We start from the raw sequence: 19,297 nt of genomic DNA, 5'->3' as shown, positions 1-19,297 counted from the left end.
TAAATGTGAAATAATTACTCAAAGGGAAAAACTGCCATCTGGATACGAATGGAAATCCTTCCTTCCACCCCTTTATCTATCTGAAAAGAGAAGTGATAGTCTAGTTCAGGAGTGCTGAGTTTTATAATTTCCTTACTACGTGACTATTCAGAATAAAAATTATATTAAGCAATTTTTACTCATGAAGATATTTGTATGTAGCTGCCAAGATTATTCAGCACTCAGCAGCTTGTAGTGATGCTGTTTATTGCTTATTTACAACTTAACAACAGAAAAAAAAACCAAATAAAAATCCTTTACCTCTTTCAGAAGATTAGTGATTTCTTTCATATGCAAGAACTCTGGGGTCTTGTCTAAATCCAGTGAAGGTCTTCCCTTGATCTCTTCTTCAAAATCTCTGCGATACATTTTCTGTTGTAGCAAAACCAACAATTAATGGTATATACATATGCAATTCCAAGCATATTTTGGAAAAGACACTGGAAATAGACCCAGAAATGAGTCCTGCCATAAATTAGATTTCATACTAATAAGCAAATTCATCAAGCATTTCATTATCTAGTTTATTTATACCATCAGATACAATCTAGACAAAAATATGTGTACAGTATGTCCAAAGAGAATGCTGAACCTGATCTATGAAAGAAACAATTTGTTTGGTAGAGAAAAGAGAAGACAAATGGCACACAAGGTAATGTTTAAAAGTCATTAAAGTTTCTACCAAGAGGCTGAGATCATCTGTTTTCCATGACACAGCAAAACTAATGGAATCAAACTGCAGCATGGGGACACGGGTGCATCCATCTCTCAGGATGGATGGTAAAGCAGTGGACTAGATTGTCTGGGAAGTCACAAAATCTCCATCATTTGAAGTTTTTTTTTTTAAAAAGTCAGAAAAACATGGCCTGATATAGGACAGCCAGTGCTGTTCTGGAGCCTGGGACCAGTCCTTCCTCCTTGATGAGTTTCCCAGGTTGGAAAGGCAGGAGGATGTTTCAGTTAAATCATGGGGTTGGACTGGGTTTTGTGGCTTCATTTGTTCCCACATGAGAATCATGCCTCCCTAAAGAAAGATTTCAAGTGAAAATTTTAAAAGTTATTAATCTCCAATCTGGATGACCTCTTGAGCTTCTTCTCAATTAAATGATGTGTGCATACTGTTAGTACCAATGGCCTTTTGAGAAAAAAGCAAATTCACGAGAAGAATTGAGCTACAGAATAGCAGAGATAACTATGCAGTATAGTTCTACCATTTTCACAATTTGCTCTGTGGTTCATACATTTTCTTAACCTGAGTACAAGATGTCTGTTAACCTCTCTGTTGATCAAAATTTAACTTGTCCAAAAAGTACATTTTTACGTACCTCACTCTGCATCTTTTGAGCTTCCTTTGAAACTTGATACATTGGTGTATCCACAAATTCCAGCATTGATCTGCCTTTAGTTTTTTCATAATTTTCTTTATACTTAACCTAGGAAGATTAAAATAAAGACTGTTAACAGCTGAGAGAATATGAGATCTGATTGCTAGCCTCAGGAAGAAACAAATCCTGTCTTAGCCATACTCCTTAGATGTTTTGACTTGGAAGACATCTCATAAACTTAACCTGTTGGGGAAATAGGACAGTTAGATAAGGTAATATTTTTGGAGTCATTTATTCCTTTTCTATACAATTCAGACCTAGAAATTGCGAACTTTGAAGACAACAGGAATAAGGAGCATCAATCACAATCCTTAAACTAATTGCATGGGTTTGGCCAAATGACCTATGTCTGAACAGTTGGCAGTTTTTTAACAGGATCCCCTGCTATGTTTCCATAAAACAACACATTTACTGTAACCACAACAAAATCTGTTTCCCAGCCAGGCCCCACAGCTCTTTGCTTCAGGCTCAGAAGCACCACTCTCAAATGCACTTTTGTTTGTACCTGTGGGGGAGAGGAGGGAAGGAAAACTACTGCTCTGTAGAATCCAGTCCTGCACCAACATTCCCCTCACATCTACCAGGGACCATGACCTTAGAGCTGGCAGCAAAATCACAGTGAAGGACACAGGTTAAAACATCCACTTATTCCTTTATGCTAACTCACAAAGGAAGCACACTTTGTTTGGAAACCTGAAGAAGCCTTTTGAACTCGTTCATTCACACTCTTTTGATTAAGACTGGCAAACACATTACTTATCTCCATCAGTCAGTGTGGGGCATGATGGAATAGTCTTAAAGGAAAGCAAATAGCACCAAGCCTTAAAGGAAAGCAAATAGCTACAAATCAAAATAGTATATTTATAGTGCGTAATGCAATTTTAATTTCTATGTCTCTTCAAAAATAGTCATGTTTGAATTTCTCTTTGCCTGTCAGGTTTGGGTCCTGCAAAAACACTCTCTCCTGGTGGGGTGCTTCTGATTGAATATGCACTGTTCATCACTAAAATCTATCATGTGGGTTTTTGCATGATTTAATCTGTTAAAACGCTGCATTTTTCTCCTTGCAAGACATATTTGTTTGTGGTTGTGTACACCTGACTTTGAAGCACTGCATTTTCTTTGAGATGGATTTGTTCTGCAGTGTCTGGGCTGAAATGATAGAAACACTTGCTTTGCTTAAATGATTTCTTATATTCATACTGAAACAAAAAATATCCAAGAATTCTTTCACAGACAAAATTCAGAAGGTTTTGTAATTTAAATACTATTTAAAATAACTATGAAATAAAAAACATAGAAGAAAGAAAGTGTATTTTAGTCCTACAAACTGGGGAGTTCTGTCAAATGCAAATTTAAAATGCTCTGAATCATTTTTTTTAAATAAGGATATGATAAAAATAGCTTTCATACATTCCTAGAGAAAATTGTTGCCTTGACAATCTAAAAGTCAGATGTTTCTATGTTCCTTAGAAAATAAACATTATTATTTACACTTAAAGAGCAGAAGAACACATATGATGGTCTGGGTTTGCCTCCTAGTGGAAAGAACTATAAATGTCACACAACAAAATCACTTTAGTAGTGGAAACAAACAAAAATTAACACCATCTACATACTCCATTCCTCAGCTCATGGAAGATTTTTTTTTTAATTCTGTAAAATCAAATTAGCTAAACTCAAAACTTTTTTGCTACATTAAGCTAAACTACAAGCACCAGATTCAGTCTCTTAAGTTCTATCTATTCATCCTGCTCATTACAATGAAATACATCTAAGTTCCCCCTTTTTAGCTTGTATTTCATTAGTATCTCAAAGTCTTCACAACAGGAACAGATTTAAAATGTGAAAAACATTAAACTAGCTGTTCTGCATGTACCAAAGTGTCAAATTTTGTGTCTCCATAGCTCATACCAGAATTACATATATATCTGCCATGGTTTAACCACAGAGAGCAACTAAGCCACATAGCTGCACACACACTTTAGCCCCATGGGATGGGGTAGAGAATCAGAAGGGTAAAAGTGAAAAAATGTGTGGTTTGAGATAAGAACAGTTAAATAATTTAAATAAAATAAACTATAATAATAATAAAAATAAACAGTAATAAGAGGAAAATAACAAAAAGAGACAGAAATAAAGCTCAAGAAAAAAACCCAAGACATTAAAATTAAAAAAGCCACTCACCACTGACTTATCAATGCTCAGCCTGCCCCTGAGAAGAAACCCCTGGTCAACTTTCTCCTAGATTATATAGTGAGAATGACACTATATGGTGTGGAATATCCCTTTGGCCAGTTTGGGTCAGCTGTCCTGGCTGTGTCTTCTCCCAGCTTCTCATGTACCACCAGCCACCTCAACAACAGGGCACCATGAGAAGCTGAAAAATTCTTGACTTACTGTAAGCACTGCTCAGCAACAACTAAACCATCAGTGTGTTATCAACATTGTCTCCATCCTAAATCCAAAACACAGAACTGTACCAGCTACTAAGAAGAAAATTACCTCCATCCCAAGTGAAACCAGGAAATACTGTGTGGAGAATTCCACCTAGCAATTTGCTTCCTCATCAAAATAATAAAACTAGGATGAGTTCGACTTGTCAAAATCAGTTTATTTATGTCCAAAGATGTCCATCAAGCTTTCCTCTGAAGTGTTGGAATTTATTCCCATGCAAGTTGGCTTGTATAACAGCCCTGCATTGATATTACAGTATAAGTGCTTCATAAAGTTTCACACACAGTCGACACTAGGTCAATAAGCAAACCCATTCATTCAATCAACAATATTAGTTTATGAGTTTAATTAACCATAGAGGTTTCAATCTGTCACACTGGAGCAGGTGTAGCTATGTTATGCAGAAGATAATGAGAAACATAAAGTTCAATGGAGAAAGGTATACTGCAGGGAAACAGCAAAACTGGGCAATTAAAAACAAAAACAAAAACCAAAACCAGACCATAAGACATAGGACCAGCCTTTGGAAATCAGTTAACACAGGGAAGTCAGGAAGACTGTTTTTTACAGTAGTGGCAGATTACCAAACAGATTTGGTGTGAGCTGTGGAGAGACAAGGAGAACACAAGGAATGTACTGGAAAAGGAGGGAGAAAGGCAGAAGAGTAAATCATGTTTAAATAAAAGCTATATGTGGAGGTCAAATCTGAGAAGGACTGTGAAAATGGGATTTATTTAAAAGACAAATATTTAGTGGGTAGCTTAGGGATTGGCAAAGCATTTCTCTTCTTGTACGAAACAAAAATACCCACCAGGATCTGGACAATGCGAAAATCATAGGCATAGTATCTACAGAGTCCTCAGGTGAGCACAAGGACATTATGAATCAACGCCTCCAAGACAAAAGAAAGAAAAATATTTTGCAAGACATTTTCCCTTAAGGGGACAGCAAAGATGATCCTTAGAGCAAAGATGATAAATTGATGAAGTCCATTCTGAGGGTGTTCGTTTAATCAGCAAAAAGACTGCCAATCTTACCATACACTAGAAGGAAACCAGATTTGGGTCAAAACATGCATGAAGAATGCAGGAGGAAAAAGACTCAAACTCTTTTATTACTCATACAAAAGGGGATAATCAGTGTTAGCTTCACAGAGGGAGTGAGACACTGACTCAAAAGATGACCCAGGATGCTCCTACTCATTAGAGTTAATTGTCTGTGAAACACTCAATTTCTGTCAACCATTGAGCAACCTTCCTTCCCAACACCACCGCCTCGTGCTTCTCCACACCAGTTCTGCTGTGTTTTCTGAAGTAAAGATGACAAGTGCAGCTAACCAGCCTACACACACCACACATGCAGCATAGGTGCTCTTGGAGTGGGAAAGAGCCTTCATCATGGCACAGGAGCCAGGGGTGTCCCAGCTCCTCCTTCCTATTTCAACCCCCACCAACATCATGTGTCAGACCACCTGTCCCATCAAGGGCCATGTCTTGCTATGTGGCAGAATGCAGAATGTGCCTATTATCTCACCCAGTGTAGGAAGACTCAGATGATTAGGAGGGGAAAGCCCAAAAGTAAACTAACACTCCTGAGGCTGTCCATTTAAAAAGTCCAAATATTAAACTAGCATAATGGTCACTTCTGTACAGAGACTTGCAGATAAAAGCTAGATCTTAGACAAAATGAGATTTGCAAGGAAAGAAGTATTTTAGGTCTTAGAAAAAAGAAAAAACAATGTTTCAGATACACGAAAAGAAACACTCAATATCAGAAGTCTGTGTGATTCTTCCACAGTATACATTATCTGTTCTAATAACTGAAATATGTCTTCATAAAAACCCTTTTTTCTTCATTACACCCTCATCTACTACAGTTACAACACTATTGCCCACAACATATGAGAGCAATAATGTCTACACAGTACATTCCTTACTAGATTTATTTTTCAGGTCATTCTCAAAAAGGTAACTTACATCACTCTGTGTTTTGCTGATATTTAAAGCATGGTTTAAATGCAGCAGGTTTGGTAGATCAGATGCTGGATCATGCAGGCTTTCTAAATCTTTCTTGTAGTTCACCTGGAAAGAGAATTCAGATTATGCAAACTAAAGATTAATAAAGTAACTCACAGCTCTGCATGACAGTGGGACCATTCAGAAAGGGAAGACATTAAGTGCTTGCCTGAACAATCTCTCCCAGCCACTAGATGGTGGTCATCTACTATTATTTCAAAGAAAAGGAAAGAACAACACACAGTACTCATTCTGCTGAGTAAGTACTTAGGAACTACTCAAAATTTTCCTCCAGAAAAAGGACACTTACAACAAAATCACACTTTGTAATGACTTTTCAGGTTAGAATTAATTTTCTTCTTTTTTCGTCTCCCCTCCCTTCCCACCTCCCACTTAAATCAAGAGCATCTTCCTGAATGCTTCTGGTCTATTCATTTTAAATACCTTTAATGCTTATTTTTTCTCCCTGCTTCAGAAATTACACCATCCAATTTAAAAGTTTGATATATAGCAGTTAAAGTGAAGCGCTCCTTTTAGGCAATTTAGATTGCTTGCAACAAATATAAATAATATGGTGACCTAGGGCAAAAGATAATCACTTAATGAAGCAGCAGAAAGTATCTTCCTATCAGCCTACACTAGAATTTTCCATACTTCTGAGACCTGTATGCCCAATTGTACAGGAAGAAAACTAGTTACCTTACCTATCTTGGATAAGAGGACTTTAGTCGTCTTCATATATGTATCATGTTCTTCAATTTGCCCATTTCTTATAATAACTGCTTCAACTAATGTTTTACTACACATTTAGATTTTGGAAATAATTACGTAATCTTCTGTACCCTTCCCAGAGCCAGTCTTTCCTGTTCCCATTGCATGGTATCTCACACTTCAGAAATGTTGGACTACAGAATGAAGTCTTTTGGCTATCTGGGATCACAGTCTCAAGGAAGAGATCACACTTTTAGCATTAGACACACTTTTAAAGACAACATCCCAAAATGATCCCAATCATCACTCAATACAGATGTTTTCTCCAGTCTGGCTCCAGCAGCAGACACCCACTGCTGAACCTAGTGACTGCTGTATTTTGTAATACCATTGAGAAGATCAGTCAGAAGAATGAAGCCTGAAATACAGACATCCAAACCTGAACTGTTCATGTAAGTTCTTTCTATAACCACTGCAGAGAAGACAGTACTTTGCTCCTCTAAAGACAGGCACCTCTAACAACTGAGAAGAATTGGCCTCTAGACCTGTTTATTTCTTTCCTGAACAGAAAGGGACCAAGTACAAGGCAATTAGCTCAGTGTAAGAGGTCATACCTTTTGACACACAAAATTAAGCAAGTCAAATCTCATCTAAAATGGTTATGAAAAACTGTTCAGGTCCATTGTCAAAAGTAGAGGAAACATGCTGTACCTGCTATACACAGTAATAGCAGAGACTGTAGCTCAGAGGAATTCAAAAGATGAAAAAAGAAATTCTACTTGAGAACAAAGTTTATTCAGGATGTAAATGCATGTAGAAAAAAAGCCAATTAACTTACATTACTTGCCAAGATGGATGCAATCTGTGCTTGCTTGAAGGAAGCACTGTCAAGAGGATTGTACTGGTGACTCTTCATTTCCTTACTGAACTTCTCTTTGTATTTTACCTTTCACCAGAACAAACATGTCTAATATTAACATGCAGCACTTTAAAAAGGCAGAGAATTCAGACTACAAAGAAGCTTATTAAATGCAATTGCTTTATTCATAAATCTTTACACAAAGTTTAAAGAAGCTCAGTTTACCCACACCTGTGACAGTCTTGTGTTGGTTTCAAAGTTTTATGTATCTGAATTTTACTAAAAATTTAAGGTTATAATATATGATTACTGGTACTGAAGGTTTTATAAAACAGAAACAAAACCATATGACTCACATGAGTAATCAAATAAAATAGAACTGTTTGACTAGCAATAATAATCTATTCACTGAGAATCATTTGATTCATAATTAACATCAAAATTGTGTTTTAACAAAAAAAGTCTAAGGTGAATAAATTGTAAAATTTGTAAAACAAATCACTTTTAAATTTTTCAACCACTTGAAGGTGAGAAGTCAGAATCAAACTTCACACCACCAGGTCCACGTGTCACTCCCATCATGCTAGACTGCCACCAGAACTGCCAGGTCTATTTTTAATTCTGCCAGAAATTTCCCATGGGGCACAGAGGAATCCCTCTGTAGTACAGTCCTTTCTTGGGGATAATGTCCACCTCATTACAGTGCTAGAAAGCATAATTAAATGACTGCCTGCCACCACTTTGACCATCTTTTCTTCTCATTCAAAAGAAAAAGGGGGAATGACAATACATGTAAGAGGAAATAAGCAGTACATAAATATGGACACAATAGCATTAAAAGTAAATAAATCACAAAAATTCCATAAAACATCCCAGAAAACTGAATTCAGAATCTGAAAATATGAAATTAAACAAATAACATATCTCCGTCCTTTGCCCCCTTTGTGAGTGATCATCAAACATCTGGAGACTGCACACATGTCTGCTTTTTTCCAACAGCTGGGCATAATGGAGGAGAATAAAGTTCAGTCTGAATTATGCTGCTTTCATGAATGTTAGGCAGACACCTGATATCTGAGCCTATGCAACATCCATTATAATTTACCACGCTCTGCACTAAATAAATACATGGATTTTTCCCTACTCCTTTTTTCTCTATTCCCACATGAATGCCTGATAAAGTGGTTAATCCACCTCAAACAATTTTCAATTTTTTTTTCTCAGACTTAGTTATGGGAAGAGGGTTTTTTTTTCCTTTCTAGTTCTTCCTTGCCTCAACAGACCCTCAACACGATTTAGCTCACACAGCCTCATTATCTTTAGCCACAATGCCCACTATTTCATTAATCAGGATAACAAGAAACCAAAACTAAGCCACAAAAGCAGGAACTAGCCATATATGTTCAGGCACTACATTAATATTCCAGCACTTAGGTAATTTTTTCTAAGCAAGGAAATTCTAAAACATTGCTATTTTTAAAGAGAAATTTTATCCGAACACATGATGAACTTCATAATCTTTCACATTAACAGTAGAAGAGGGTATCTATTGCCTTCTGGTAGATTCATCTGGTTTATATTGTTTGATATTTGCCTTGGCATTGGATCAAGTGCAAAAAGCATGTATCTGAATACAAAGACAAAGGCAAATCCATGCTCTGTACAAGCAGTGAAGGAATAAACCAGAGGGCTTTTCTCTCTTACAAGGTGTATCCAAAACTTATCTTCTAATGAAAATCAGGCAGTGCTGTAATATGTCAGTCAAAAAGCCAGAGATCAAGTCAGCAGGGTGAGCAAAACTGTCTTTTACTCCTTTACCCATACCACAACACCAAGTGTAAGACTTTAAATATCCAACTACTGCAGGCTGCCTTCTCCTGGCCAACAAATGGCCACGAACAGTGCACACGCACCAAATGCACAACAGGCTACTTGAAATTCTTGTTAAGTGGGAAAGTGTTGGTGCCAAAGGGACCTCTCCTCACAACTGGCTTGCCATCTTCAGCTGCAGCCATTTCATATCATCATTTTTAAAAAAAAATTAGCAATACATTTCAATCTAGAGGTTCCAGTAATAGATCCTGTTTAATGTCACTTCAGATCACATTGATGCCCCTGAAGGACAGAGGGGGGACCAGCAAACCCAGCATTCACAGGGCCCCGTGTCCTGGTGTGCAGGAGGGTCCCAAAATGAAAGGAGCCCCCCAGCCAAGGTGCCTGTAAATGTTCTGGTTGCAGTAGGGCTGTCTGGCAGCTCCAGGCCCTGCAGGCTGCCCTGCCTGCTCAGCTCATGGCCTCTGCTCCCCTCCCCATCGCACGGGGAACTCTGCGGCACAGCAGAGCACTCTCAGTAATGTCAGACAACCCTGGCAGTGTCTCCAGAGCACTTCCAGCAGTCCTTTAACTGACCTGTCATAGGGGATTTGTGGCATTGAAAGCTACATAGATATACACTTCCTCTTTTATCAACATTTTTCTGGTTCTTTCTCCCTTTTGAAAGGAAGCGTGGGGTGGGAGAGAGTGAAGAAAGAAGAGCAAGCCCATGGATGAGTCATGGGGGAAGGAAAGCACACAGTATTCATCTTCCTTTTGAACAGGGTGAGTGCAGTTTAAAGAGAGGAAACATGCCTGAGAGAAAGAGTTCTGAATAAAAAGAAGGAAGAAAAATATCTCATATGATTTCTAAACCATCTGAAGTGGGGAGGTCTTAGCAAGGCTATAATGTGGTGGAAGAGCAAACAAGTGGGAGCAGAATTGACAGTTGTCAGTGGACACTTATCTACAAATTTCATCATTAACCAAGAGCTTTACTTTAATGAGGGCTTAAAAGGATGGTTACTTATTTACCATCTTCATTAAAGTATTAAGTTTGTTTATTTTTTTAGAGATTATATAGCAGGGGTTAATTTAAAAGAAATGTGTGGTTGTTGCTCTCTAAAGACTGCTTAAGAAAGAGCAGACTCTGCAGGCTTTTAACACAACAATGTCCCTGAAAAACCAAACTGGAATTAAATAAGGCCTGGATAAACAAACTTCTCATCGGCCTTGCACAAAACCTATAAAAGTCAGAATTGCAGCTGGACAGAGCAGTGTCTTTTGAAGCTTAGCAGCAACATTCCTAAATCAAATCTGTAGTTCAAAGCTGTTCACACAGGGAGTGTTCAGTTTCAGAAGTGGATGACATCACCCACTGTTCAGATTTACAAAGAAACTACAAAAATTGAATCATTCAACCACTGGGATCCCATGATGAAGCAGACACTTGCAGCTAAAGCATTTCCTCATGACCATATGAAAACATCTTAAAAAAGGAAAAAACCTGTCAAAGCACATATATATTGAAGGAAATGTAGCATAAACAAAGAGCAAAATTGAAACACCCATTGCTAAAAGCACTAGCAGAGTTTAAAGCAAAGAAAGATTGAGAAAATCCTAGGTTCTCTAGGTTATTACTGAAAATCTCAGAGAAGGTGCATTTTGAAAAACATTCTGCCTCTAACAATTTTATCCCTAAAACAATAAGTACCAGATTCAGCAACAAATATAAATATCAAAAATTATTTGTCTTAAAACCAATTACTGAATACCATAAGAGGAATACTTCATATCAGCAGCACTTTGAAAAAGCTAATAAAATGCATTGAAAAAACATAAAGAGGGCATGAACAAGAGCTTGTTTTAATAATAAAAAAAAATATTAAAAAAATAGCCCAAATTATACAATGCACACTCGGCAAATTGACAAGCTTCATGTTTTCACAAGGGCTAACACAGTTTCTGTTTTAAATTTCATTTAAAATCAACAGAAAAGGGTTACCACATGCTGTGGGTAAATATACTAGTTCTGGGAGCTATTATTTTTGCTGCTGTTGTTGTCAAAAGCTTTGTTAAATAAAAAATAAAAAAGGAAAGAAAGGAGAGAGAGAAAAGAGTGATTTCTGTAGAGCCTTGAGTGCCAGTCAAACATTAACACTATTTTCTTCGCTTTGTTTGCTTTCCTGCTTGCCTTGATTGCTTTCTCCCTTCGTTACACCCACACTGCCTGACCTCTTCTTGCTCCTGTTCTCTATACTCCCTAAATTACCTACCCATATGCACCACATTAAAACATGTTATCATCTTCTCTTCCCATTACATCCATCAGAATTGTCAACTTTGCAAATTTACTATGAGGGTCAAATAAGTAATATTTCTCTGCATGTCGCAGCTTATAGATTCATGCAATTAAGGGAGATTATCAACTTTCAGCGCAAAAAGTTTATGATCTTCCCATTTTCTGAGAAACAAATGGAAACTCTAAAAGCCAGAAAGTCTGGAGACAATAAAGAGATCATTAACTTTACTCTTTTTTAAATCTTGTAAGTGTTGCAAGCCTGTTCCATGATCCTTGCATGAAGAGGACTGACATGACTGACCCATATTTAAATCTCTTTCTCTCCTCCAGCACAGGTGCATTCCTCATCCTGCCCCACCACCCTGCTCTTTGGACACAGGGGTCATCTTCCTTTTTCTGTGCTCTTGATTTATGATTAGTGTGTCTAAGTGTTATAATGATTCAAATAATATATAAGAACATTAGGCCACTGCCTTCCCTTCAGAGGACATGGGGGAATTGCTGAGTGCACCTCCCTGCTGCTGAGAGCTGCCCAGTATTTGCACCCTCCACGCTGCAGGCAGTGTCAGGGTGAGGCATTGCCTCCTTTTCTGAAAGCACAGCCGCCCTCACACACACTGCAAGCAGCCACAGCAGCAAAGACTGAGGAGAGGACAAGACAAGAAGGGATCAAAACTTGGATCCAGGGCCAGGGACTGCAGAGTTTGGACCCCTAAGGTTTAGTAAATTCTTTACAAATAAACCAACACATTTTATCAACTTCTCCCTTCCTGTCACACCTTCTGCACTATTTGGACTCTCTAAAGAAGTTCAAATTGCACAGTATATGCTGCCTTCCACAGAAGGATCTCAGCTGGAACTGCTGCCATCCCAGTTCCTGGCAATGAGGAGTCCCTATTATAAAGCATTTGCAGATGCAGCTTGCATTGTCCACAATAAAAAGCACATCTAATAAAAATGAGATGAAAAGTACATTGATGAGGTCTTCCATGTAGCTGGCTCATCAGCCTACAGGCCCCCACGATCCAGCTGATATTTTTCACTTGTGATTGTTGGCCACAATCTCATGGGTGCCAGGCTTGAGAAGATGGAGAGGGCTATTGGAAAAGGGGTGCAGTTTGGTCTCGTTGGCAAAAACAGGCAGCTGCAAGGACAGGAGTGTGTAGGCCAGTGAGTACTTATAAAGGACATTACACGCTATATTTAGATATGGACCCTTTTAAAAACCATTGGACATGTTTGCTTAATGAAAGTCCCATTTCCTGTAAGTGACACTCAGGTCTGAGCAGCATCACACTGGCTCTCTCTAGAAAGTACAGGCTGACTTCCAAGCCTACACAATGCTAAACACAAAATAATCTCTTAGCAGACTTGCCCATCAGCAGAGAAATGAGAACATGATCCATTATAAAACAGAAGACAGAAATCTGTTTGAAAACCACAAACTCATTTTGATTCTGAGCACATCACCAACAAAGCAATAAAAACCATTTATTTCCTTCTTTTTCTCTTTGTGTAATGCTTCAAAGTTTACAATGGTGTGAAACAGGAAATCATGCAGCAGGTATCTAAGGACAACAGCAAAAGGAGCTCTACCTCCTGCAGGCACTGCACTGTTTTCCAGCTCATTCTCTATGGCATAATTCTCATTTTATTCTAGTTGTAGGGAGGACATTTAGTATCTGGCCAATCACACAGATTTTTACATATCACCAATGCTGAGTCTGTCCTAGTATATACACTATTTACACCTGAGAAGTTTTTTGGCTCTGGGAAGCCTGACACAGCCTTCTTCAATCAAAGGGCACTATCCTCCTCTTACAGAAGTGCAGTTCTTCAGTTTTCAAAAGCTCCAAAGATACCTGGACAGGATTACTAGCAAGGATTATGCAAGGCACTGTTAAAGAACTACTTCAGACAAAAAAAAAAAAAAAAAAAGGGGAGGAAAGAAAAAAAGAAAGGGAAAAAAAAATAGGAAAAAAAGAGAAAAAACCCCACCAAAACAAAAAACATAAACAAATCAGCAGTGAAAAGGGAAAAATCTGTTCTCACAATGTCAGGATGATCTGTAGTAGAGTCTTATGTGTACATATTGTGAGCAAAAAATTGCAAGAGGAAGAGGGAATATTTCTATTCCAGATTCCTTTTTAGCTAAGGACTAAAATAATTTTTCTTCTTTTCTTTTTTTTTTTTTTTAGGTTAATATATAACAGTAGTACATAAAAGGTTCAGTTTCAGGGGGAAGGAAGGCGGGTGGTTTACATGTCAGGCCAAATTCAGATCCCATTACTCACATTAGCAAGCAGCTACACAAAAGACCTCAGTTACTTCAGAGGGATTAATCCCCTCAAACTGAATGAGGAGCAAAATTTGCCTCTAAATTACATACAGTTAATATTTTAGAAATCCTAGAAAATCTGTATAAATATACACCATCTCCATGAGAGACAAGTTGTAGTCAAAGTTCATCATATTTTTGCTTCAAAATGTGTATTTGGCTTCCCAAGAATCCAAAATTTACCAGTCATTGCAATACTATATGAAAAGTTTGAGAACATAATCTTCAAGGCCATTAGAGATAATTATCTGAAAATCCAAGTATTTCTTTTCATTACTAGGAATGAGATATTTGGATGAAATCATTATAAAATGATGGAGAATCTTACTTGGCTGAAAAGTTTTGAAACTCCTTTAGCATGTTCAAAATCAGGTCTTCCAAGAACAGCAGACTCCTTATTCAGTTCTTCCCTTCCTTTCTTGTACTTAGCCTTAAGGAAAAAAAAAAAAAAAAAAGAAAAAAGAGGGGGGAGGGGATATGAATCACTAATAAATTGTTTGGATTTGTTTTATCAAGAGAAATGGAAGCATTCAAGCTAGTAGAAAAACTCACACAATGGTCTGCATCGACACTGCTGCTCTAATCAGCTCTGACTAAAGCCCTTCTCAGGGTTCAGCTCCTTAACAATATAATATTTATTAATTATAAAACACAATGTGCAGCATTCACAAAATTCAATTTTAACCAAATGCCCAGCTTAAGCCAGAGAAACATTGTCCTCCCGATCAAGGCAGAATGAGTTACAGTGGCTCAGCATTTCTTATGACAGTGTCTACAGTTAACGTAAGATTATTTGCAGCAGCTGAAAGTAGTCTTGAAACAAAACTAGTCTGAGGGGCAACTTTTTTGAACTGTAAGGTCAAATTCCACTCTCAGTTTTACCACTGCGGTCTTGCTGGATGTCAGTGAGACTGCACTGGTGTCACAGAGCTGAATTAGTCCCCCAAGGTTAATGTTATGTGATCTCTCCAGCTGAACTGCCTCCCATGCAAATTGCTGCAATTTTTTCCCACAATGCATTAGAAAAATACACAGATGAATCAACAATAGGTGCTTTGCAATACCACAAACTAAATTACCCATTGCCTAAAATAGTCTTCTTGCATTACTCAAGCATTATGAATCTGCAAGGACACATCATAAGAACAGACTGGGAGAAATAAAAGTCCCAAAGCCACTCTAAGAGCACTTGAACAGCAATTAGTAAATTTGCATGTTGAACATTACACTTAGTAGTAGTTCTTGGTTAACAAAAAGTCTTGAATATTGAAAGGTGAATTTCAATCTCTTGAATCTGTCTCTCCAAATGTGTCTAGTCAGTCTCACAATTTAATCAATTACTTAAAAACTTAACACAGGGCTTTTAGTATTACATTGCATATTCAGTATTATATTGTTTGACTTGTCTACAATAAAATACTAAACTGCATCGCACACTGCTGCTTCTGGAACTGCTCCTTCACCTGTCCCTTACCAAGGTCACAGTGGAAGGGCAAAGAATTTTACAGGGAAATTTAGGGAGGAGAACCCCCATGAAAAAAGTAGCTTCTGCACAGGTCTTGGAAGGACAGCAGGGAATTGCATTTTCCTGTCACTGCTGGCTGAGATGGGGAAAGGAAGAGGTATCCTGGGATGCCATCTTCTCTCACACCTAGGCAAAAAAAGGTTTGGGATGTCTTTTGAAGTGCAGTATAGCATACAAGCACATGACTTATCCTGAGAATGGTTATCATAATAAAGCTGAAACAAAATCTAGCTTTAGCAATTTTCATGTTGTCTTTACATTACCAATAATTGCAAAGATCATGCTGTCAATATCTAAAAAGGAGAAACCCACACCTTACTAGCCTGCCAGGCAAGACTGGCTTGTTTTGGTTATGTTCAGATTTCTTTTAATCAAATCTCCTTAGCAGGTTTGGGGGTGCAGGTTTTCTATTCAAGGCATTTGAGAATTCCAGCAACTTATCAAAATTGGAATAAAACAATTACATGTCTAAAAAAATAGAGAGTAAAAGGAGAACATACATCACTTATTATCTTTGTTATCTCAGTTGCTTTCTTTATGTCTGGTCTGTTCAGCACTTCTGTGTACCTATGAGTATCTTGCATATCTTTCTTATAGGATACCTGTCAAAGAAAACACAGTTTTGTTTAAAATAAACAATAAAGTTTGAATTATATAAATAAGCTTTGAATGACCTGTCAAATCAGACATCAAACTAACTAGAACTCCATCTAATTTATTCCAACAGAGTTCTGCTTGACAGGGATTGTAAGGTAAGACCTACACACAAGGTAACACGATAAGGAACAAATTCAGAAGCATAAAATACAATTTGAAAAAGAAAAATGGTTTTGCTTAGAATCATAGTGGAAAATTAAAGCATTGCAAAGACACAAATATTAAGTTTTATCACAAAATTTTAGAGTACTTCTAAGAGTAAAGTTTTATTTTCCTTTGTTGTGCCTACTTTTAATATAAACCAACCCCTGCTTTGATACTGAGTACTGCAGCCCAGCAGATTGCAGCTACACTGAAGAGAAACTGTGATTCTGTCATTGTTTCTTTCTCAGTACTAGACAGACACGTAGCTTGTATGTAACTCATTGATACAACTCCACCTCAGCATCTCCACAACATCGCTTTTTTGCTTCTTTGCACAACCATGGGAACAAGAAGGCTGAGTGTTCCAGCCTGCTGAGCACACAACTGGCTCTTTCTGCTTGTGCAAAACCCACTACCATAATTAATGGGCTCAGAAAACTTTGGCCAGAAGGCTCAACCACAGACAAGAGTCCAAACATTCTCCATTTAGCAAAGCAATCATGGGAACAGCAGAGAAATCGGGGACATTATAGAACTGCACAAGTTATCCCTCTTTTCCCACTTCAAGGTTTGTGAACTTTTTCCTACTCTTGCACATGTGCCAATCTAAGCCAATTTCCAAGAGCTGTCTTACTGAATTATTCTTAATGGCGTTCTGTCACTGGTATTCAAAAGTGTCCAGCAAATTGAAGTTTCAGGCAAAAGTTGGAGAATATAAAATAAAGTTTAGAGGAAATAGAAAGCAAAATAATAATTCCTCCTTTAATGGGAAATCTTTACATTTTCTCTTGTTGCTTCACAAAGTTACTTAACCTCTCAAGACAGTATTTCACCAGCAAGAAAGTTCTTAGCTTGAAGTTGCTCATTATAACCTCTGCTCCTATTTCCAATGTAAAGTTTCACTGTGGGTACAATGCAACAAACTCATAAACTGCAGCAGTCAGGGACAAATATACTACATAGAAATGGTATTGCAACATGAAAAGGAAAAAATTTACTTTTTGGCAAATATTTTACATGCAACAGGAAAGTAATTTTGTGTCCATATGGCTTCAGCTAAGCAGACAAGCTAAACAGGCTTCACTGTTGGCTGCCTGCCCACAAATAGATCTTATAATTTTTAATCTGCCATGATACACAAGTGTAATCACTAATAAAAGAAACAAATAAATAGATTCAATGGATTCAGCCCAAATTATCACATACATGCAAAACAAAAGTTGATTCTTACAGCTGGTGTAAACCACTGGAACTTTTGTTTTAGTTATGTTTAGATTTTCTCTAATTTTAAGAAACTAGAGATAAAGAGAAGCATTTGCAATTCAGGACTTTACATGAATTTAGTTAATTATATGCTGTTCATCCTAATGACCACATGAGGTGAGGTGAAAACCACAAAGGCAGCAGAAACAGGTTTCTGAATAGCACCCTATGATCCATGTAAATTGCAAATTAAAGGCCAGCATATGTGCTCAAAATAGAAATTAGGAATGTAGTGAATTTAACATCAGAGAATCAAGAACAGTGGTGATAAAGTTAAGGAAATGTGGTCACTTATTGCTCCCAAATGACATGATCATATAGTACATGAAATAATGGATTGTGGTTAATTTCAGGGAAAGGAATGGGGGGAGAAATAAGACAGTGACAGTCCTTTATATTTCACCATTTCCAATTATATTAGATGCAAGGCCAATTGCTGTATCTTTCCCTGAGTGAATTATTATTCTTCCTGCACCCAAACCAGTATACCTATTACTTATGTCTGAGGGTAAGTCATCTAGCATTTTACAAATGTCTGCAATATATATTTGCTCCATTCTGCAGCTTGTCATACTCCAGTGAGAATAAAAATGTTATGCAGCAGAACAGTAGTTTGTCAGAGGTAGGCCAAAGAAAGAAAAAATATGTTTCCCATTTCCTGAATAACCTCAATCCCTGGATGCTGACCCTCTCCCATTGGGACACTGTGCTGGCCTCTATTACACAGCTGCTATTCTGTTCCATCTAGTGATTTTTTTTTTAATAGTGCTATGTTAGAACAGTAAAACCAGAGCTATTCTGAGAGCAGGGGAACAGATGTAGACAGGGCAAAACAACCAGTTTGGTGTGTGCACCCATGGGCATCAGAAGATGGAAAGTGAAGAAGCCCAAGATGGGGGGAAAGCAACAAAAGAAAGGAAACAGCAGAAGCACCCAGAGGAGGAGCCTGAGCTTTCGTCCTGAGCTGGTTCAGCCAAGAGGCTCATACCCTGACTGGAATTTCCAGGCATTACACGATGCCCTTTCCCAATCTTCACTTCAAAGGGTTGCTCAGGTTCTACCAAAAAATCTATCAGCAAAGGCTCAAGAATTGCTCCACTTCATGAGGACCACAGGTCTACAAAAAAATTTGTTCCAGCTGTTTTTTGCATAGGGAAAATAACTGAGATAACAATTTTAGAGCAGCAGTGAAAGACCTAGATGGAGAGTTACTGCAGTCTGGTGGGAAATGCAAGCGAATAAGAAGGAGCAACCAAAAGGGAAGAAAATAAACCATTTTGAGTTTTGTAGCTGAAAACAGTAAATTACAGATACCAACTAAATTTAAAGTGGATTTCTAACCAATTTGAAATTACAATAAAAAGTGGTTACCTTGTTGAATATCTTTGTGAAGCAATAATTGGAACAAAACCATTTCTCATCTTTAATCCCAAATGTGATTACATACTCTGAACTGCAACTGGTTTTTGCAAAGCGTGGAGAATATTCAGGGCCTGCTCATAATTAGTAGAGTGATTTTAATAGGGCCAAACCTTGAGCTCTTATAAAATGCATAAGGTTCACTGAGGATAAACATGCTGATCTAGTTCCTCCAGCAGGGTCTGGAAGGTGCTTCACCTTACATGAATACCAGTGGAATGCACTTCAGTGCCATAAATTAAACAGATTTCTAACAAAACGTCTCAGACTGTCAATCAATAAATAGCAACTTCTACATGGTGAACCAAGCAAACCTGGGTTTAAGAGATTCAGACCTTTCCTGAAATCTTTTATCTTCCAATTTATTCCAA

General features: G+C 37.7%; 1 protein-coding gene across 11 annotated transcripts in view; it reads right to left on the bottom strand.

Moving 5' to 3' along the window:
* Positions 1–19,297, bottom strand: part of NEBL (nebulette) — a 268,259-nt gene that overhangs the window by 56,011 nt on the left and 192,951 nt on the right. For 9 of the 11 annotated variants that reach the window (XM_033076761.2, XM_033076734.2, XM_033076752.2 and 6 more), the window contains 6 exons: positions 15,944–16,045; positions 14,247–14,348; positions 7,446–7,553; positions 5,858–5,962; positions 1,365–1,472; positions 301–411 (listed from right to left, as the gene is read on the bottom strand). The exons of the other annotated variants lie outside the window; for them this stretch is intronic. In XM_033076761.2, coding sequence (XP_032932652.1) covers positions 301–411; positions 1,365–1,472; positions 5,858–5,962; positions 7,446–7,553; positions 14,247–14,348; positions 15,944–16,045 — 636 coding nt within the window. The remainder of the gene's footprint in view (positions 1–300; positions 412–1,364; positions 1,473–5,857; positions 5,963–7,445; positions 7,554–14,246; positions 14,349–15,943; positions 16,046–19,297) is intronic. 11 annotated transcript variants of the gene reach the window in all.

This window comes from Catharus ustulatus, chromosome 1, assembly GCF_009819885.2.
Source record: "Catharus ustulatus isolate bCatUst1 chromosome 1, bCatUst1.pri.v2, whole genome shotgun sequence".
NCBI lineage: Eukaryota > Metazoa > Chordata > Aves > Passeriformes > Turdidae > Catharus > Catharus ustulatus.
The sequence above is the reverse complement of the archived record's forward strand: the minus strand, read 5'-3'. Positions and strand labels throughout refer to the sequence as shown.